The sequence below is a fragment of the Arvicola amphibius genome, chromosome X, assembly GCF_903992535.2.
Source record: "Arvicola amphibius chromosome X, mArvAmp1.2, whole genome shotgun sequence".
Classification (NCBI taxonomy): domain Eukaryota; kingdom Metazoa; phylum Chordata; class Mammalia; order Rodentia; family Cricetidae; genus Arvicola; species Arvicola amphibius.
In genome coordinates this window covers 110,418,074-110,440,511 of record NC_052065.1, presented here as the reverse complement: position 1 = coordinate 110,440,511, position 22,438 = coordinate 110,418,074, and the positions used below count along the sequence as shown (strand labels likewise).

The window sequence follows — 22,438 nt, the reverse complement described above, 5'->3', positions numbered from 1 at the left end:
CAAACTGCGACATGAAATCCAGGAAAATTGCTCAAGGGGCCATTGATGATTCCTTTGCTTTGATGTAGTTTTTTGTTCTCCTCCAAATTATCCCCTCCCCTCAAAGAATGTGGGCGTGTTCTCTGCTACCACGCATGAGGAAACTTCAGGATTCTACACCTGCCTGTTGTGGAACATTCTTTAACACTGTGGACATGTGTTACTCTCATAGGTTTAATAGAAAGCTAAGCGACCAGTCACTAGGCAGGATATTCAGGGTAGAGAGAATGCTAAAGAAGAAGGGCAGAGACATTGTGAGTCACCCATCAGGTGCATAGGAGGCATCATGGGCACCACAATGTACAGGCAATTGACCCACATAAAAGAATGTAGATCAAAAGGAGTGGGTTAATTTAAGTTGTAAGCGCTAGTTAGAAACAAGCCTAAGCTATTGGCTGAGCTTTCACAATGAATAGTAATTCTCAGTTTTGTGATACGGGAGCTGGCAGGAGAGACAGAAAAATCTTCCTACACCTACCTGCCTTTTCTGTTTCTCCTCAGTACTGTCATAGTGGACCAGAGCAGTGTCGATGAGGATGCAGATATTAGAGATGACCTACAGCTGCTGTTCTCAAACTGTGAGTACAACTCCTTTTGGGACCAAAGAGCCTTTTCACAGAGGTTGACTGTGTAAGACCATTGATAAATAGAGGTATTTCCATAATGACTCATAATAGAAAAAAATGAAAGTTATACAGTAGAAATGGAGTAATTTTATGGTTGGGGGTCACAACATGAGGAACTGTATTAAAGGGTCACAGTCTTAGGAAGGTTGAGAACCCCTGGTCGGATACATATATAGTCAATTCCCAGCCTTTTCTCAGCTCCAGTTCCTTATTAGAACCGTGCTCACTTTAACTATGTGTGAGCATGACACACGTGAACATGTGGAAGAAGAGGGAAATCTGAGAGTCTGTTCTCTCCTTCCCTCATGTGAGGACCAGGGGTTGGAATCTCATCTTCAGGAATGCCATCGGGTCCTTCTAAGCACTATGCGATCTCCCCTGGCTGCATTAGGGGTTCTTTTTCTCTTTGAACTATTAATTATTTTTCCCAGCCTGACCACATTTTCCTCTCCTTCCCTGCTCTCCTCCCAGTCCCTCTCCTCAATCTCTCCCCTCCTTTCCCTTCAGAAAAGGGCAGGCCTCCCATGTGTATCACCAGTCATGGCATAACAGCACTAGGGGGTCCTTAAAACAACCTTTAATGTTTTGACAAGATGAGGTCACTTCTAAACAGTTTTCTCTGAAAAATGACAAAATGAGAATTTTCTGGATGAGGGTCAGAATAGCAAATAAAAATGTGGAGGGTTGTACTGTGTACTCTTTTTTTTGTGTACTTGCCTCTCCCACAGGGGTGGGCAAAGGTAGTAACCACCAACTAGCCCTTCCCATGCCCTGAGTTTCTGGTTCCTTATTTTGTCCTGGACAGATCTTTTCTTTGTGGAATGTTAGCTCCTTAGGCATATACAGCTGCTGTTGCCAGTGCCCAGTGCTCATGTCCATGGCTTCCTGATGCTGCTCAATAAACAAGAACTCCCTAAACATTTTGAACTGTGACCCATCTTGAACCTGAAATTTTATGTCATCAAAGGTAGACAGGCATGAAACACTTGTATACAAGTCGAATACTTACTAATAATAAATCATGGAAATTTTTACTTTGAAATGATTGTGTATAAAATTATAATGGGACCCCAGACCTTAGTAGGACCCTAGACTCCATGATGGATGTATCATTCAGGTGTAAAACTCAGCATGCAGACGGCAGCACCTGACACTATGAAAACAAAGACCTAATCCATCAAAGTCCATAGTTTTGGTAAAGTCTCTAAATGTACTAACCTTTCCTTTTGACTCCTGTAGTTCTGCTTCAGGCTAACTCTTCTTATTAACTGAAGCGTGTCAACCCAAGACATGGGTTTTGTGCTTAAAATGTCACCCTGATGAAGGTTTGGGGTTTGGGGTATCAAACACTTAAACTCCTGTCCAAGCAGTTGTCTCTGGTGAATACCCTACAACATGTACATACATATATATGATTATACTATTTGTTAAAATTAAAAACAAATCTTGAGAGTTACATATATATGCTTTTTTGTTCTTTTTACAGATAATTAAGTCATAGCCTAATTTGATTTTCCAGGATGTAATAAATCAGGCAATATTTTTCAGAGTTGATCATTATTTTGATTTCATAATTTCCAACAATGAAAATGATGCTTCAAATAATAGGTAGCACAAAAAGATGAAGGTTTATTTAGGGCCCTATCAAAAAATAGAAATCTTATCTTAATATAATAGTTTTTTTAATTATCTTATTTTTATTCATATCCTTCCTCCACCTCTAAGTCACCTTTAAAATGCATTCTCAAGCATCGTCAAGATCTGCTTTTAGATCTAAAAGAAACTCCTCAGCTCAAGTCTGTTTCTCCAGCGAGTCAGAAAATTAGTGTTCTCCTTCAAGCAGTCTTTTTTATTTATTTTTTCCAACACTACTTATTGCAACTGTCGTTATTCCATGCACAAGTTCGTGCCCACACTCCACCCCTTGTATGCCTAAACTAGAGCCTCACCCAGGGTTGTGAGTTGAAAGCCAACAGCAGCGATGGAGAGGAGTACGTGTGCATACTTAGAGGGACGTGTGCAGCCTGGAGTAACAATTTTAGCCTGGAGATCCCAGATAGCTCCTCAGGGGGTTTCGAGGCGCACAGCCTCTTCAGAACCCACGAGGGGGCGCTTTCTGACGCTCTCAGATCATGGCCCGCAAGTACTTCTACTTCGACTACGACTTTTACGGGGTGAACTTCTATGAGGAAGAAGTAATGACTGAACCTGAGAAAACGGTGGCCTACACAATAAATAGTGGCAGCTTTGACCAGGGAATCATAGACGCCCTGAATAATCTGTTCTGTGAGGGCCAGGAGAGCTTTGTATATGACCACAGCTACCAGGGCTGTGATATGAGTAACAGCCAAGAAATTGAGCAAGAAGAGCTGGAGATGGCCATGAACATGGTCGAAGTCAGTGAACAGTCATCAGTCAAGATTCGCCAGAAACCATACATATTCACGCCTGGACAGCTGTGGGAACTGCGAGCAGTCTTTGAAGAAACTCAGTACCCAGACACCATCAGACGGTATGTATCGGGTCTGTCCTTTAGGACTTTGAGCTCCTTCTCCTCTCCCCTGGCCTCTCCTTACTCTTGTTAAAAGTTTTTAATATGTTTGAGATTCAGAATACAGGCTCATACTAAGCATAGCTTTGCCACCGAGGTACAAGCTCCTCAGCGAACTTCAGCTCACCGGAGCCTCGGTGGGAGCCACAGGAGTGCGCCCTCTGGCGAGCTAAGGGCATTGGCCTCACTCTGAGGAAGAAAGCCGCGAAACCTGAGGGTGACCCATGCAGCAGGCAGAGGTGGCTTTTTTTGCAAAGGAGTCTCAGGCTCCCTGTATGAGCTGTGTTTCCTGTAGGGGTCCACAGCCTCTTTTTAGTTTTGTTGAATCGGAGTCTGAGTTGTACAGGCTGGCCTTGAACCAACTTGGTAGCCCAATCAATCCTTGAACTTGTGATCGATCCTTCTGCCTCAGCTTCTTCAGTAGCTGAGATCACTGGTTTGTGTCATCAGGCTTGACTTCCTATCCATTCATGGCCCTGAACCCACAGTCTTCACCTGACCCTTTGATAACGTTTAGGGGGAGTTGTTGTCTAGAGGTCCTGAGTAGAGTCTGTTCTCTCCATCCATTAAAGAATTCAAAGGCAGGAAAGATCCCAGACACAGCAGGTGGCAATGGTACTAAAAGTACTAAAAGTGAAGTAGGAAACACACACAGTGAGGCATGCAAGAGAGAGACTCCCCACAAAGTAGAAAGGGGAATCTGAAAACGAAACGGTTTTCATTTGGAGGACTGGAAGTTTTCAGCTGACTAGTCCTCTCATAAACTGAAACATGTTTAGGGCAGACCTTGAACATACCTGAGCAGGCTGGAAAATTAGCCAACGGCAGGAGAAAATGCCCACTAGGCCTTTGGCCCAGGTAAAGAGGGTGAGAGAGAAGCAAAAAGTTTGCTCTCTTATTAGTTTGAGGCCTCTTTCCTTATATGTCTGCAGGTCAGGTCTAGCTTTTGGTCCCTCAAGAGGATACCTCTTGGGTGACTAAGGTTGAACTTTCCATGCATCCTTGGTGCAAACAAGGTCTCCAAAAATGCTCACTGACCACTCCTTTGGTTCCTTTTTGTTTAAAAAGTATCTAAAATTAAACATAGAAACATCAAGGGCATTGCTTAAATCAAATCTGAAGGTCAGAACTCAGCAGACTGAAGTCTTCTCAAGTGATTCAGGGATAGGTCCCTGGGAGTCTCTCTATGATGCCAAAGCAAAACCTGAACCCATTAAATAAGTGCCCTTTCCATGCCCCTAGTCCCCAGCTACCACTCTCCTGTTTATTTGTCCTCTCTATATGATTCCTCTAAGCGCAAAGCGCCTCGCATAAGGAAAATCAAGCAGGATTTGTCCTTCCTGAACTAACCTGCCTCAATTGGCATGTCTTTGAGCCTTGTCAGTATGTTAGCATCAGACAAAATTTCTGATTTATCAGGGGCCAGTTATACTGAAACACCCCTCTGCACAGTTATGTGAAAAGCTATCTGGGCGGATTTTCCCTGTGGCCCATGTGGCTTGTGCTTCACTGCTGTGATCTAGGGGAACAGACAAATGCTTTTAAAATTCCATCTCAGTCACTTGGGGTGCACACCCAGAAGCAGACTTGTATCATGTGATCGTCCCATGCTCACTATTTGAGGAACCACCTCACCCTTCCTTTGTGGCTATACTGTTTGACATTTCCCCTGAGGGAGCATGATGTTTCCAATGTCTTCAGGGACTCACCATGCTTTATTTTGTGGGTGTTGTTAGTAGCCACCTTCTGGGTGTGAGGACCTTCTGGGTGTGGTTTGAACTGCTTTTCATTACTGCTGCCTCAATTTCTCTGTGTTTATGGATACTGTGACCTATGTTCATGGTCAAATACATCTTTAACAAGGTTTTCTTCTCCTATCTAAGTCAGCGTGGTTTTTTTTTTTTTTTTTTTTTTTTTTGGTTTTTCGAGACAGGGTTTCCCTGTAGTTTCTAGAGCCTGTCCTGGAACTAGCTCTTGTAGACCAGGCTGGCCTCGAACTCACAGAGATCCGCCTGCCTCTGCCTCCCGAGTGCTGGGATTAAAGGTGTGCGCCACCGCCGCCCGGCTGTCAGCGTGTGTTTTGCCGTGAGTTATTGATGTTCAAATTTGCTGTCTGATTGCATGTGATGTTTTCTCCTCAGAATCATTTCTTTCAATACACAGAAATGTTAAAATTTGTTTAACACCCACATTTATCATTTCATTTGTATTGCCTTTGTGGGGCCCGCTTTTTGTGTGCAAAATTTTTCAGAGATCAAATATCCAGAAGAATGATGACTTGTGTGCCCTTGCAAACATACCATTCGGTAGTCAGTTTGCATAGTTATCTGTACCTAGCATAGATCTATAAGCTCAGCCACAAGGGAGGGAGATCCAGAAAGAGGGACACTTCCAGATTTAGCAGGGCTCAGGAGGATGCTCAAGGCCAGCAGAAGCAGCTTGTGAGACTCTGTTTCAAAATAAGACTGAAAAACACATAAATACATACAAATATAAATGTAAAACCATATACAGCTCAGTGGTAAACCCCTTGCCTAGCATATCTGGGATTGTAGGTTCAATTCCTGATGTCACAAAATATGTATAATTTGTATGTGGCAGATCTAGGCATTTCTTTTTTATTTTTTAATATATATTTTCGAGACAGGGTTTCTCTGTGTAATAGCCCTGTCTGTCCTGGAACTCTCTCAATAGACTAGGCTGGTCTCAAACTCACAGAGATTCACCTGCAACTGTCTCCCGAGTGCTGGGATTAAAGGCATGCGCCACCACTCTTTCTCTCTCTCATACATTACATCCCTACCACAGTTTCCCTTCCCTCCACTACTCTCAGCCCCCAAGACTTCCCTTTTCTGCTAGATCCACTGGCCCTACACTTCCCTTCAAACCACTTCTACATAAAACTCCTTCTAAAGGTTGCTGAAAAGTCTGCTTGTAGAGGTGTGAGGGAGGATAGCAATTATTTACATTTTTATTAAAAATATTTTTCATGCAATATATTTTAATCATATTCTTTCTCTCCCCCAACTCCTCCCATATCCTCCTTACCCATTCAACTTCATGAACTTTTCTTTCTCAAAAAACAAAGGGGAAAAAACAGAAAAAACAACAAAACAAAAACCCAAATCAAAGCAGACAAACTTAAAAAAGACAAGACAAGCAGTAACAGAACAAAGCAAAAGGTTCACACACACACACATACACACACACACACACACACACACAAAACAAAACAAAACATAAAGTATCTTTTGTGTTGGCCAACTACTCTGGACATGGGGCCTGCCCTGGAGTGTTGTGTTGATGATCGTGTCCTTTGCTATACAGAAGCATACAGAAGCTCAGTTTCATGAGGTCCCATTTATTAACTTTTAGTCTTAGTGCCTGTTCTACTGGTGATCTGTTCAGAAGGTCTTTTCCTGTGTCAATGAGTTCAAGGTTATTTATTACTTTTTTTGACAGAGCGTTTCTTACAGGTCTGCTATATTTCCTTCTCAGCTTGCTGTGTGATTTTGGAAACATAACTTGACCTCTCTGTTTTATTTTATTAGGTTCAGTGTATCTGGGTGTATGTCTATAATAGTAATTTTTTCTCTTGGTGAATTTTTTTCTTTAATGGATATATAGTGTTTTCTTATCTTGTCTGATTAGTTTTGTTTTGAAGTCTCTCAGATATTAAAATAGCTACACCTTCTTGAATCTTGATTCTGTTTGCTTGGAATGCCATTTCCCATCTTTTTACTCTAAGGTAACATCTGTCCTTGTTGTCCTTGGTGGTGAGCTGTTTCTTTTTTAATTTTTATTATTATTATTATTAAAAATTTCCGCCTCCTCCCCACCTCCCATTTCTCTCCCCCTCCCTCCACTCCCCTCCCCCTCCCTCTCCAGTCCAAGGAACAGTCAGGGTGCCCTGCCCTGCGGGAAGTCCAAGGTCCTCCCCCCTCCATCCAGGTCCAGGAAGGTGCGCATCTAAACAGACTAGGCTCCCCCAAAGTCAGTACAGGCAGTAGGATCAAAACCCAGTACCATTGTCCTCAGCTTCTCAGTTAGCCCTCATTGACCACCACGTTCAGAGAGTCCGGTTTTATCCCACGATTTTTCAGTCCCAGTCAAGCTGGCCTTGGTGAGCGGTGAGCTGTTTCTTGAATGCAGCACAAAGATGGATCCCATTTTCTTACCAAATCTGTTAGTCTGTGCTTTCTGGTATGTGTGGGGAAGAGTATAGATCATTAAATTAGATAGTTTTTAATGATTGGTGTTTATTGATTTCTGTTATTTTGTTGTGGTGTAGCATTTTTCCATCTTTTGATTAACTATTGTGAGATTATTTATTCCTTGTGTCCTCTTGGATACAGTTAACTTTCTCTCTTCAGCCTGAAATTTCCTTCTAGTGCCTTCTGTAGAGCTGTATGGGTAGACAGAAATTGCTCAAATTTGTTTTTCTCTTGAAATGTTTTTTTCTTTCTCTGTTAACTGTGGTTAGTAGTTTTGCTGGATCTAGTAGTCTGATCTGACATCTGTGGTCTCTTAGGGCTTCTACAACATCTAAACAATCCCTTCTGGCATTCAGACTCTCCAATGGGCCCATCTTTACATGTGAGTCAGTCCTTTTCTCTTGAAGCTTTTAATATTCTTTCTTTGTTCTATATCTTTAGTGTTTTAATTATGTGGCAAAGGTATTTTCTTTTCTGGTCTAATCTATTTGGTGTTCTGTATGCTTCTTGTACCTTGATAAGCATCTCTTTCTTTGGAGTGGGTGAGTTTTCTTTCATGATTTTGTTGAAAATACTTTTTGTGCCTTTGGCCTGTGTTTTCTTCTTCTCTATACCTATTATTCATAGGTATGGTATTTTAATATTGTCCCAGATTTCCTGGGTTAGTTATGCCTGGATTTTTCATTTTAAGATTTAACACTTTCTTTGACCAAGATATTCATTCTTCTACCTTGTCTTCAAGATCTGAAACTCTATCTTCCATGTCTTTTAATTTGTTGTTGCGACTTTCATATAAGGTTTTTGTTTGACAGCCTGAGTTTTTTACTTCTCTTTTTATTTCATCCTGAGTTTTCTTTGGTGATTCTATTTCTTTGTTAAATTCTACATTCATGTCTGGAATTGTTTTTACTTGTTTTTTTTGGCAAGTTTTTGTGGTCTTTCAGACATTTATTAGAATCTTCTTTAAGGTGTTTGAACATATTAATAATTGGTATCTTAAAGTCCTTGTCTTATGCTTCAGCTAGTTGCTTTTCTTATAGCCTAACACAATAGAGTTGTTGACTTCTTGAGGTAGTATGCTGTATTGATTCATGTTTGTGTTTGGCACTGGGATCTAGGCATCTGAAGCTATGATGTTTGAGGTGTTTCTTGGTGTAGACATCTGGCATCATCTTTGTTGGGTGGGTCCTTTGGTCCTAGTCAAGTGTAGCTGCTGTGGGTAGCTGTGTCCCGGCAAGTATGGTGACTGCGGGTCCTTGGCAGAATTGTTTTGCACTTCATTGGGGAGTCACAAAGGAATGGAGCTGAGATGAGAGGGGCAGTGGGGAAGAACTAGAGCAATTCTGCATCTGCACCAGGAAGCTGAGTCCCTAAGGGATTGGGTTGGGCTAGGCAGAGGGCCTCCTGAAGGCAGGCTGCAACAGAACTGAGCCGTAACTTGGATTTGTATGTAAAATAATATTGTTTTAAAAATAAAATAAAAAGAAAAAGTATAGCGAGCAAGATATTAAATTTTAAAATATACATGGAGTGCACTAATAATATTTAATTCCATGCCTAGGATGGAATATTAAATATTTGTCTTTTTTTTCTCTTTTTTTCTCTCCACAGAAGAGAACTGGCAGGACTCATGAATGTGGATGAACAGAAGGTGAAGGTCAGTCAGCTTGCATATTTAGTTTACCAGAGTGCTGATCTCAGAGCTGCCTCTTACCATGGATGACGTTGTCCTAGGCACATGAAATTGCTGTATTTTTTCCTTGTGTGTCTTATGCTGGGAAAAAAATCTAGAATATGAGACCTTGGCAAATGAAAAATGGAAAAGGAAAACTTTAGCTAATGTTTACTCTGTGAGGGGCAGTCACTTGTGTTCCTAAAATAAAAGCAAAACCAAATATATAGCATCTACACCTCTGTCTGTCTGTCTCTCTCATGTATGTATATATATGTGTGTGTGTGTGTGTGTGTGTGTGTGTGTGTGTGTGTGTCTGTGTGTAGTATGTATGTTGTATAATTAACATTTGATTCCGTGTGACACACAAGAATGCTTCACAGGGGTCTTCTGTTGAAATCATTTTGAAACTCAGGGTGACTTAGAAATGATCATGTGGCTGCAGGGAGTATCTGGTTGTAAAAGATAACATATGCACTTGGTAAAAGAATGAATGAATGACAAACTAAAGGGGAAATGGGATAAATGAGACATGAATTGTACTTTCATAAACTAAGGCATTTTCCTATTGTGGAGACAAATGTAGAAAGAGAACTTAAAGTCAAGAGGGTAAATTTCTTTGTTTCTTTTAGAAGGTTTTGACAAGGTGATCCAGACAGTGGTGGTTCTAAATTTTGTTTCTGGTGTTATTATATCTCATAGCCAGGAAAAACATTGCCTCAAGTTCCCACTAAGGCAGAACAGTCAGTTCTTGAATACAAAGGGAGTTCACGACGACCCAGAATACAGGAAACTGTTTCTAAGGACAATTTTTTTTTTTTTTGGTTTTTTCGAGACAGAGTTTCTCTGTAGCTTTGGAGCCTGTCCTGGAACTAGCTCTTGTAGACCAGGCTGGTCTCGAACTCACAGAGATCTGCCTGCCTCTACCTCCCGAGTGCTGGTATTAAAGGCGTGCGCCACCACCGCCCGGCTCTAAGGACAATTTTGAAAAGAATAACTGTAAGCCTATGCACAGAGAGCTTGGTACATGACTCTAATTGGGTAAAGGTGTGAAGAATAATGGGTGTGGTATTGTGGGTAATGAATTTTTTCTTTGCTTTTTTGGTAGTGGCATACAAACCAGGAACTAAAAACTGTAGGCAAGTCATTGACCATGAATGGTTAGTAGCTGCAGCCATATAAAGCATGTGAGCACTTAAAAACTGCATTGTGGGTTCAAATCATAGGGGCAAATGATACACCATGAGAGCAGCAACTGCTTAATATGTTAATCTAACCCTTCTCTCCCTCTGATTTCAGGACTGGTTTAATAACAAGAGAGCTAAACTTAGGAAGAACCAGAGGGCAATACTGACAAAAAAGCGTCCCCCTCCTAACAAGGACAACCTTGATATGAAGACTCTGGTGGAGGTCAAGAACATCTTCATTCTCCAAGAGCAAGTGGGGGATGGGTTCTTCTGGTGTCGCCAGAAGTTTCTTGCCCATACTGGCCAGGACATCCCTATCTCTCTCCCCTTATATTAGCAATAAAGCACAGTTTATCCATTTACAACTTGTGTGTGCCCTCCACAGAAAAGGATGTGTTTTATTAAAATTTGTACAGAAGGCAGCTCAGAGCAGGTTAGGGGCTGGAACACATAGCGGCCACTGGAACATATGGCAGTCACTGGAACACATGGCAGCCACTGGAACACATAGCAGCCACTGGAACACAAACTGGTCACTGGAACATATACCAGTCACCAGAACACATAGCAGCCAGCAAAACACATAGTGGTCATGGAACACATAGTGGTCACTGGAACACATAGCAGCCACTGGAACACAAACGGGTCACTGGAACATATAACAGTCGCTGGAACACATAGCAGTCACCAGAGCACATAGCAGCCAGCAAAACACATAGTGGTCACTGGAACACATAGTGGTCACTGGAAAACACAGGAGGTCACTGGAACACACAGTGCTCACTGGAAAACATAGTGGTCACTGGAACATATAGCAGTCACTGGAACACATAGCAGTCACCAGAATACATAGTGGTTACTGGAATATCTAGTAGCCACTGGAACACATGCCTGTCAATGGAACACATAGTGGTCACTGGAACACATACCACATACCGTTAACTGGAACACAAACCGGTCATTGGAACACATAGCTGTCACATCTCCCTGACAGAACAAGGGAATATTCTCCCTCACCAGCATTCATGGGCAGTACTTCCCTAGCTTCACATTCTGCTGCAGCCTCCTAGGTGCCTGTCAAGAACTCTCCTGGGACTTGTGTGATCAGCAAACTAGCCTACTGATTATGTACATGGTGTCTGTGGAGAGGGTCTTGGGGGAAGGGGAAGTGAGGAGCATCAGGAAGCCATGGACATGAGCACTGGCACTGGCAGCAGCAGCTGTATGTGCCTAAGGAACTAATATTCCACACAGAACGGATCTGTCCAGGACAAAATAAGGAACCAGAAACTCGGGGCATGGGAAGGGCTAGTTGGTGGTTACTACCTTTGCCCACCCCTGTGGGGGAGGCAAGTACAAAGAGTACACAGTACAACCCTCCACATTTTTATTTGCTATTCTGACCCTCATCCAGAAAATTCTCATTTTGTCATTTTTCAGAGAAAACTGTTTAGAAGTGACCTCATCTTGTCAAAACATTAAAGGTTGTTTTAAGGACCCCCTAGTGCTGTTATGCCATGACTGGTGATACACATGGGAGGCCTGCCCTTTTCTGAAGGGAAAGGAGGGGAAAGATTGAGGAGAGGGACTGGGAGGAGAGCAGGGAAGGAGAGGAAAATGTGGTCAGGCTGGGAAAAATAATTAATAGTTCAAAGAGAAAAAGAACCCCTAGTGCAGCCAGGGGAGATCGCGTAGTGCTTAGAAGGACCCGATGGCACTCCTGAAGATGAGATTCCAACCCCTGGTCCTCACATGAGGGAAGGAGAGAACAGACTCTCAGATTTCCCTCTTCATCCACATGTTCACGTGTGTCATGCTCACACATAGTTAAAGTGAGCACGGTTCTAATAAGGAACTGGAGCTGAGAAAAGGCTGGGAATTGACCATATATGTATCCGACCAGGGGTTCTCAACCTTCCTAAGACTATGACCCTTTAATACAGTTCCTCATGTTGTGACCCCCAACCATAAAATTACTCCATTTCTACTGTATAACTGTCATTTTTTACTATTATGAGTCATTATGGAAATACCTCTATTTATCAATGGTCTTACACAGTCAACCTCTGTGAAAAGGCTCTTTGGTCCCAAAAGGAGTTGTACTCACAGTTTGAGAACAGCAGCTGTAGGTCATCTCTAATATCTACATCCTCATCCACACTGCTCTGGTCCACTATGACAGTACTGAGGAGAAACAGAAAAGGCAGGTAGGTGTAGGAAGATTTTTCTGTCTCTCCTGCCAGCTCCCGTATCACAAAACTGAGAATTACTATTCATTGTGAAAGCTCAGCCAATAGCTTAGGCTTGTTTCTAACTAGCGCTTACAACTTAAATTAACCCACTCCTTTTGATCTACATTCTTTTATGTGGGTCAATTGCTTATACATTGTGGTGCCCATGATGCCTCCTATGCACCTGACTGGTGACTCACAATGTCTCTGCCCTTCTTCTTCTAGCATTCTCTCTACCCTGAATATCCTGCCTAGTGACTGGTCGCTTAGCTTTCTATTAAACCTATGAGAGTAACACATGTCCACAGTGTAAAGGAATGTTCCACAACAGGCAGGTGTCGAATCCTGAAGTTTCCTCATGCGTGGTAGCAGAGAACACGCCCACATTCTTTGATGGGAGGGAATAATTTGGAGGAGAACAAAAAACTACATCAAAGCAAAGGAATCATCAATGGTTCCTTGAGCAATTGTCCTGGATTTCATGTCACAGTTTGACATCTTTTTAAATGTTAGTATGGACTGGAGAGATGGCTCAGTGGTTAATGGCACTTACTGGTCTTGCAGAGGACAAAGGCTCATTCCCACCACCCACATGGCAATTTAGAGAGATCTATAGCTTCAGTTAAGTTCCAGGCCCAAGGGATTTGACACCCTCTTCTGATCTCCAGAGACACATGGCAGATATACGACACACACCTACATGCAAGCAAAACACTCATACACATGAAAAGAAGCAAATCCTTAAAAGAAGGCACTGGTGTTTATTTTATTGATTTAGGAACAAGTGTAAGGAGATGGACACTGTGAATGAACATGACTTACTCCATGTTGATAAAGGGAATCAACGGTGGACGGAGATTGGAATACTGGCAACCGTCTGTCCTATGACAGACATCTGCATGCAGGGAAGACCCAGAAGATCGTTCATCTGGAATACTGCAGAAAGCAGACTTGCGAATAGCATGACTGAAGAGTATCAACATGGCTCTTGCCCACGTGTCACACTTCCCAGTAGAAGTCAGGGGTCTCAAGAGAATAAGTCAAAGGTGATGAATCTACTTGGATTTTAGAGTAACTAAAACCAAGAGACAGCACTTGATCCCCAAAGGCAGGTGAGTGGTCAGCAGGGGCAGGGTCATGATTATGGTGGACAGATGTGTATAGACATATTTGCTGGCACCTGAATATGGTATTTCCAGAAGTGAAAAACACAGAAAGCTCACAAAGAAGACTCAGTCTGTACGGGTAGCTGTACTTGAGAGCTATAAGGGTATATCCAGTGAACGGGTAAAGGCCAGCCTTCTCAGATTGCCAAGGCTTATTAGGGGATTGAGCACCAAGCCAGGGTGAAGCCCTGACTAGTATCATGTAGCCAGGCATGAGAATGATGCCTTCATCCCCTCATCTTATGCATGAGGAGAATAAAACAGAGAGGTAAAGCTACGTCTCCAAAATCACACAGCAAGCTGAGAAGGAAACACCTCGGCAGGCCTGTCAGAAACCCTGTCTGAAAAGAATGTGGACTCTCAGAGAAAATAGACGACACCAGGAGAACATGGTCCACTGAATCAACTAAGAATAGCTCACATGGGCTCACAGAGACTGAAACAGCAAGCATAGGACCTGCAAGGCTCTGTACTAGGTGCTCTGTGTGAATGTTGTGGCTGTTAGCTTGGTGTTCATGAGGTCCTCCTAAGAGTGGAAGACTCTTTGACCTGCTTTTGTGAATGTTTTCCTCCTCTTGGGTTGTCTTGTCCATCATTTGTATGACGGCTTTTGCCTAGACTTATTATATCTCATTTTATCCTGTTTGGCTGTTCTATCTTAGAGGCCTGCTATTCTCTGAAGAGGAAATGGAGGAGAGGGGATCTGGGGGAGATGGGAGGTCGACGAATTAGGGAGTGGAGGAAGGAGAATCTGTGGTCAGGATGTATTGTATGAGAGAAGAATCTATTTTCAATAAAACATTTTAAATGTGGATTGCACCTGAAGAATGACACTAAAATCTACCCTGTCCTCTCCACATCCACGAAGCATACACATACAGGAACTCACAACAGCAATGTGCATCCGTGCACCCGACCATGTGGCTACACATAAAAATGATGTCTCACATACAATAATGTATTCATATTTTCAAGTTCAGTTTACTTTCAGATGCCTTCCAATTTCCATGATTTTCTTTGTAGTATTTATATTGGAATCTGCTTCTCTAATGTACAACCTGCCTGAATGATCTACTGGATTCTTCTGCACGAGGAAAATTTCATGGAGATCAAGGATTAAACAGCAGAGACAAGCTCCTTGGTAAAGGCCTCCGAGGAATTTTCTGTGTATCCTTTCTTCTGCACTTGCCGAATCTCCGTGGTGGACTCTGTCCTGGAAGGTTTTTTCTGTTTGGTCTCTCTTATTGCCCTGAAGCTTCAATAAAGGTTTAGAAGATTCATTTCTGTTAATCAAGAGAAAAAGCAGGGACAGGCAGGTGACAAGGAAACTATGGGAACAATGGGATGCAGAAGGAAGAGAACACGATTCCCTAAAATCATGTCCCAGGCCACGTTCAGACCTGAGAAAGTCACAGTGAGGGACTGAGAACACTGACAATCCAGGGAAACTCGGGCAGAGTGATCTGCTGCCCTGGAAGCCCAATGCCATGTGACAATACACAAGGCAGAAGGAAACTTAGCGGATGACAGTGACCTCTAACTGAAGCTGTTGGGACAAGGACCTGTGTATCAGTATTGGCAGTCCCCACTACCATCTCCAAGCTGTTTCTCCTTATAAAACAGGTTTCTCTGCACTGCAGTACAACACTAGTGCACAGAGCTCCCGTCCCACCTACGATGATGATGGAGACACAGTATATTTGCTGCATTTCTGCCTCAGCTGTCTCAGCCCCTCTGCCTTGGCTTCTATTTCTGTCTGAACCCCTGGAACTTGGGGGAGGGGGCTTTTCTAAAAGCGCGATGAGAAAGGATGTAAACACTTACGACCCTCTCCACCTTCTTCCTGACCCCTCAGCGCTGTTCTCGCTTCTCCCTAAGGAGATGGAGTAAGGACACCGAGAGAAGAGGTACCCATGGGAAAGTATGGGGCACACCCTCCCGTGGTCACACCCCTGAACTGCATCAGGACGAAGATAGGAAAGGTAGGCTTTGGAGTTCAGCAACACTGCCAGCTTCTCTTCCTGTTCAGGCTTCCCATCCACGAAGTCAGAGGGGACGCCAAGGGCTCAGATCACCAGAAGTGGGAAAAGGCGCTGGACATTCGGAACCCGGCCCAGCCCAGGTACAGCATCTCCATTTAGTTCCACCCATCTGTAAGTACAGTCTCACGCTGGCAGGCTGCAATTGGGGCTGCGGAAGGAATAATGCAGAGAGGCATCTGTTCTCTGATGCTCTACCTGAGGAAGTCACTGTCTACAGTGTGGCTCAGGTAATGTGTCATATGACTGGGGAGGAAGGGCATGACGAAAACAGGAAACCTCCTGAGGCTGTCTGGGCTCCAAGCAGGAGATTTGTCTTTGCCCCTCTTGGTCTTGTTGTAGCACATCTAGTCCTCCAGGGGGAGACTAATGCCGCTGGCTTCAGCTCTCAGGCCTGCTTTTGTGGGTGCCCTGCAGTCAGCTGTCTGGATCAGAGCCTCCTGCAGATTTTCTCCAGGCTTTGGCACTTCATGGGGCCGGGTCTTCTTGGAACTTCTGTATAGATGCATCAGGATGCACGGGCCTGAAAGCAGCCATCGACGGAAATCAGGTAGTAGTTTAGGTTTCCTTTGGTTAATAGCTCACACTTGGGGACAACTGCTTCAGGAGATGTTTCCCCTTAAGTTGGGGAAATCAAACGAACATGAAGGGAAGGTCTTGGAGCTGGGCAGAGGGAATTGGAGAAACTTCCACAGACGAGAGAGGAACTGCTGGTACTTGATCCCTCCAACAAAGGGCCCTGAAGGCCACGTTTGCTCCAAGGCTGCTGGTACCTGAACCTTGTGCTTCTAGACATTTCATTTAAGCTATTTTTGCAAAAGCACATTTCATGGGCTCATATACATAAATGTCAGAGATTGAATTTCCTAGTTGTTTAAGTTGCATGCTTCCTTGAGAGGCGGTTTCTAGTCTGGGTTAGGATGTGATCTTGAACTTCCTGGAAACTTTAGTACTCCACCCCTCTCATAGAAGCTGTGAGAGGGGGAACACCAAGGACTCCTTCCTGAACCAGAACTGTCCGTTCCATTATTGGACATGATTGCTACGGCCACCTGCACAGAACTCATCTCGTCACAGCCTCCCCCACACAGTGATTGTATGCTGTGAACATTACATAATGGAGTCAGTCCAGAGATGTTAGTGGGATGGACTCAGCCAGACCCAAACTACATGCAAATGCTTGTAAACGTGGATTGAGTGAACAGCACTCAGAAGGAAAATTAATTTTTAAATTACACACTCCATGCTCTTCCTTAAGCTGATGGGTGCTTGGGGGCCCGTTTTATACTCCTGCAGTCCATTTCCTAAACAACCATGCAATGAACAGGTAGAGACTTACATCATCCAGTACCCAGAGGGAAAAAACACCTCCCTAGTAATAATGGGGCAACTGTGTGCAGGATCCAGTTGTTATACAGGTGACTAACTCACACAGGCTTCTGCATTTCCAAGATCAAAACATTCCTGTGTTTCTATGTCTGAGGGGGTCCCTGGGGTGTTCTTTGGACAAACTGGTACAGGCTAATGGTCCTGAAGGGTCAGGTCTGTGTGGTTCTGTAGCCCAGACATCTCTCCATACCCTCTCTACTCTTCCCTACCCTGAAATGCACACTCCTCAGGAGAATTCCATGTGCAACCTTGAGCTACAGAAGGAGAGATTTTCCTATGGGTTCAGTTTGATGCTACTGAAAGTTCTGGTTTCTGTGTCGAGAGCAAGACATCTTTTCCAGGCTGCTAAGCCCAGTACAAGAGCCTGTCCTGAGGTAAAAAAACATGGACGTTCTGTCCAGTGTGAGAAAGTAAGTTTTCTCTTCACTCCAGAACTTACCATGTGCCCAAAGCAGAAAACTTCTGTAAATAAAACCATGAAAATCCAGCAGGTTTTTCCACAGGGCTTGGGGCCTGGGGCAGTTTCCTGGTCAGGGTGTAGTTAAGTGGTGGGAAACCTTTGTCCTCGATCCATCTATTCTTCATGCATCTCCTGAGGTCCTTGCTGAGAAATAGATCACATCACCCTCAGCACAACACCTGATGTCCCTGAAAGGGAAATGGACACAGGGCACAAAAGGCTGTGGACAGCACAAGTGTTTCTGCCTGATTTTGGGTGCTACCTTGGTGCATGCATATATGTATCAAAAGAGCTCGATGTGTGTTTTTCTTCTGAAACCCTCTTGAATCACAGGTAAATATTCATGCACTAATTCCAAGAGGGACAATTGTTCAAGCTCATTGGAAATCTAATAATTATACATTTTTTCAATTGTTTCTCCACTAGAGAACCATTTAGGTATATTTAAAATAGAGGTAAACACTAACTGCATGGTGTTTATTCTGAGCCTCAGGATTTAGCCCATGGTGACCTTGTACTCAAGGCCAAGTGCCTCAGCTTCCCCAATGCTGGTTTCAGCTGACATGTGCCAGTGTAGACACAGGTTCCTGTCTGAAATGTATTCTCCATACATTATTGGAGACATATTTATGCTAAAAGAATTATGTAGGGGGATGGAAAAGTGATTTAAGTTAAAAGAGTATTGGCTGTCCTTCAAGAAGAGCTGGGGTCAGCACTCACATAATGGCTAATATCATTCTGTAACCCCACTTCCTGAGGGAAGCACATACACAGCATACATGCATTTGGACAGGCAAAGCATTCATACTCATAAAATAAAATAAACATGAAAGCAACATTTAAAGAATTTTTTACAACTAAAATATGCCTCACTATCTAGATGTCCTTGCGATGACTTCTTCTTTTTACAATTCAACATTTCAGGAATGGAAAAATGCATTTTTTCTGTCAACTAGATTATTCCCAATCTCTCTGCAGTTGTAGGCACACAAAGTATCAACTGTCAATGTTTAAGAAATAGAAAGGTGTTCACTAAAATCCAAAGCAGAAAGACAAAAGCAACACCATCATTCTGGAAAAAAAATGGGCAGGGAAGAAGTAATATATGTTCCCACCATCATCTTCTTTGTGAATTCCACAGCTCGGAGTTAATGGGGTGCATGCATGCGGAGAGGGAAACCAATAATACAGAAGGACCCCATATCATTGAAACTGCAGGTCCAATCTTAACTAAAGAAAATCTAAAAATGGGAATACAGAGGGAATGCAGAATTGCACAAACAAGTACTTAATCACAGGACTCATCTCTGCTCTGGGCAGCCCTGATCTCACCAGTTATCTGAGGAGATGTTTTCTTGAGGTTCCCTCAAGGTACCTGTATGTGCTGTATGTCAAGTCTTCTCCTGGGGAGATGAAACACACTCAACTCCTCACCCCGGATAAAGAGCCCATCATAGAACAAAGAATGGATGCCACCAAAGACCAACTTGGTGGGCTAATGGGTTTTACTGGGTTGCAGGGATATGAAGGAGGGGTTAATTACAGGAGCAGACGTGACTCAAAAACAAGTATATTTCCAAAGCCCACACCAGCACAGGTGAAAGACAGCTCACAGGAGCTGGGAAACCTGAAGCAAGCTGCATAACTTACAGGCAGCTCTACAGGTTGGAACTTGTCCTCTCAGTGTGACTCAGTTGATTAGTTGGTCTAAACCCCTTCAGTCAGCTAGGCTGGCTTTGGCTTCTTCCAGAAAACTGGCCTGGTCTTAGTGATTTTTTACCTTTTGTTTTCTGAGAGTCTTTTTGTTGTTTTTGTTGTGTTCCAGACAGGGTTACTCTGTAGCTTTCAATTCTGTCCTGGAACTTGCTCTTGAAGACCAGGCTGTCCTCGAACTCTGAGATCCACCTGCCTCTGCCTGCCGAGTACTGGAATCTAAGAAAGGCATGTGCCATCGTGCCCAGCTCTCTGAGCGTCTTCTTTGCAATTTGGCTTTTTTTTTCCTCTGAGAAGGACTTTCAGCTTTCATTATTTGCTCTAGCAGGGATGATGCTAGTGAATCTGGTCAGTTTGTGGAAGTTCTTGAAGTTATTCTGCGTTATCACCCTGCTTAAGGAGCTCCCAAAGCTTCATGGTGGACTGTTTCAATCTGAGGGGTAACAGCTGCAAATTTAGGGTAGGTTGGGCCAGAAAGAAGGTTCAGGCCAGCATTGACCTGAAACCACAGTGACTCTCACTGGAAGGTCTCCCATCTTAGACCCCTGTGTTAGCTGTGCTCAATGGTCAGGAGATCGCATCTAGCTAGGTGAACAGAGAAAAGATTTCATCTCACCAAATCTGTGAGAGTCACAGCTCTGAGCCCAGCACGTAGGGAAGGATAGTGAGGCACTGTTTGAAGTGGCTTTGAGCTGGCAAAGATCAAAATGGAATGAAGGTAACTTGCTGGAACTCTGATCTCTAGAATCCAGGCAGGCCCCATGCTTTGCTGCTGTGTGGGTCTTGACAAAGCTTGAGTCTAAAGGCAGATACAGACCCTATGAACATGAGAAATATAGATACTTTTTGTTGACACCTTCTTTAACATTTGAAACCTGTGCTTGCCAATGACAATATTTCAACTTTCTTGAGGGACTAGACATTAAATCAGGACCTGGTGTAAGCAAGGCAAGCTCTGTCATGCAGCACATGAATGATAGTTTGGAGTTGCAATATTAGTCATTACTATTTTATGTTTGTCGCTGATTTATTGGGGGCAACCTTTCCCATTGTGGCCAGAAGAGGACAGTTTGCAGGGCCTGATATTTCCCTCCACCGTGGAAATCCTGGGGATGAATTTTAGGCCCACTGTCTTGGTGACAGGCACCTTGACCTTCTGGGATAATTTGCTTTAATGGTTAGCTTGACACAAGGTATAATCGCCTGGGAAGGGAGTCTCAATGAGAGATTATCTCTACTGGCTGGCCTGTGGAAGATTGTCATGAGTTAGACATTATAGGAGATTCTGACCCACCTTTGGAGACACCATTCCCTAGCTAGGGGATCTTGAACTGTATACAACTGAATAAATTTCCATCAGTGAAACCAAGTAGTAAGCACGAATGCATTTTCTTCTCCACACTCCTGAATGTGAAAGTAATTTGTCCAGATATTTACAATCCTGTTGCCTTGGCTTCGTCAATAGAATGATCTGTGATGTGAAATTATGACATGAAATAATACAAAATAATTGAACCAGCTGCAGATCTTCCTCAGTAGCCGTGTCCCTATCCAGATACATACATCAAAGCCTTGATGCATTGGACACGTGCTGATGGCAGCAGGAGCTGGAAGGATCCTGGTACACAAAGACCAATGGATGAAAATCTGTTGTCTAGAATTCTCAATCTGGACTTTCTTTTTGAAATCTTACGTTATTTTTAATAATGTGCATGAGTCTGTACATGTATGCCTGCAGGGGCCTGTATAGGCTATAGGAAGGTGTCCTATTTCCTGGAGGTGTAGTTACAGGAGGATGCGAGACAGCGTAGGTTCTGGGAAATGAACCATGAAAGAGCATGACTGGTGCATAACTGTTGCAATAAGGCCATTTGTGTGTCTCCTGACCGCTCAGGCCTGAAATAATCACACAGAACCCATATTATTTGCAATGCTGTTTGGCCAATAGCCTAAGCGTATTTCTGGCTAACTCATATCCTTATCTATCCCATCTCTATTTGAAGGGGCATAGTTGATTTGTAATTAGAATTAAACAGAGTAGCTTAATTTTAAATATTTAGCTTTAATACACAGAGGACTGTCTCAAAAAACCAAAAAAAAAAAAAACAAAAAAAACAGAGGAAAGAAAAACTTATAAAACCAGGGTTCCAGTGATCCAGGAGCACAGGATAAAAAAGGCAGAGGCAAGAGCACTTGGATATTTTATCTGGTTTTCAGTGGTTCCAGGGGGACACACCCTAAACATAATGTGCTTGGCTGAAGTTCCCCATCATTTATTAATCTGTGTATCGCTAATTGGCTTTGGATTAACAGCTAAATTTATGTCATCCATCTCTGGAGGAGCTACATAGATTCTCTCTGGCTCTGCTCTTCTTTCTCCTAGCATTCAGTTTAGTTTCCCCCAACTAGCTCTGTTCCCATATAACTTGCTATATTCCCAAAGCAGTTCCTTTATTAACCAATGATATTCACAACATACAGAGGGGAATCCCACATCACATAATCGCTATACCATTTTTCTATGCCATTATTCTGGGATTTGTATGGCCCCAAGAGATGTGCTTTGGTTTGGAATGTTTTGTTGTGGGATTGACACTCACTGGATAAGAATACAGATCCCAATGGGGTCATCTTCTCATGTGTATATTAGACACATATGTGTACCCCTCTCCTGAATGAGTAGATGCGGGTGCTCTATCTGGCCCCAAACCAAGATCTGATTAGGAGCAATGGGCCCCTCCCTCACTGTGCTTTGTTCTCTACAGAGTAATCTTCCTCTGCATTTGTAGGGCCCTGATCCGCAGGCCTACTTTGTGTGGCCAGGCACTGTCATTTCTCAGGACTATACTAAGAGCCTGACTGCACTCTGTGGTAGTAGACCACAGGGAGTCATTCTCACCAGCTCCAACTCACACACCCCACCTCTGTTCTGAATCTACCTTCCTTTTAGGTCCTGTTCCTGTCCCTAATCCAGCATCCACCTCTGTGCTTATAATCCCAGCACCAGTGTTCCCAGTTCCTCTTAGAGTAGAAGGATGTTGTCTCAGGGTTCCTGTCACTGTGACAAAACACCATGAAAAATGGAAGTTGGGCAGGAAAGGTTTTATTTGACGTACACTTCAGCATTGCTGTTCATCACTGAGGGAAGTAG

At 43.3% G+C, this 22,438-nt stretch overlaps 1 protein-coding gene across 1 annotated transcript; it reads left to right on the top strand.

Moving 5' to 3' along the window:
* The first annotated feature begins 2,797 nt into the window (after window positions 1-2,797).
* On the top strand, window positions 2,798-10,626 carry LOC119804435 (rhox homeobox family member 1-like). The gene is made up of 3 exons (XM_038315851.1): window positions 2,798-3,177; window positions 9,042-9,087; window positions 10,402-10,626. The coding sequence occupies exons 1-3, from the start codon at window positions 2,798-2,800 to the stop codon at window positions 10,624-10,626; spliced, it is 651 nt and encodes a 216-aa protein (XP_038171779.1).
* The last annotated feature ends 11,812 nt before the right edge of the window (window positions 10,627-22,438 follow it).

Excerpts from the sequence above, each read along its gene's own strand:
- LOC119804435 (XM_038315851.1), top strand. The coding sequence starts at position 2,798 with ATGGCCCGCAAGTACTTCTACTTCGACTACGACTTTTACGGGGTGAAC. Across the intron at positions 3,178-9,041 it reads TACCCAGACACCATCAGACG|AAGAGAACTGGCAGGACTCA; the intron begins GTATGTATCGGG and ends TTCTCTCCACAG. Across the intron at positions 9,088-10,401 it reads TGGATGAACAGAAGGTGAAG|GACTGGTTTAATAACAAGAG; the intron begins GTCAGTCAGCTT and ends CTCTGATTTCAG.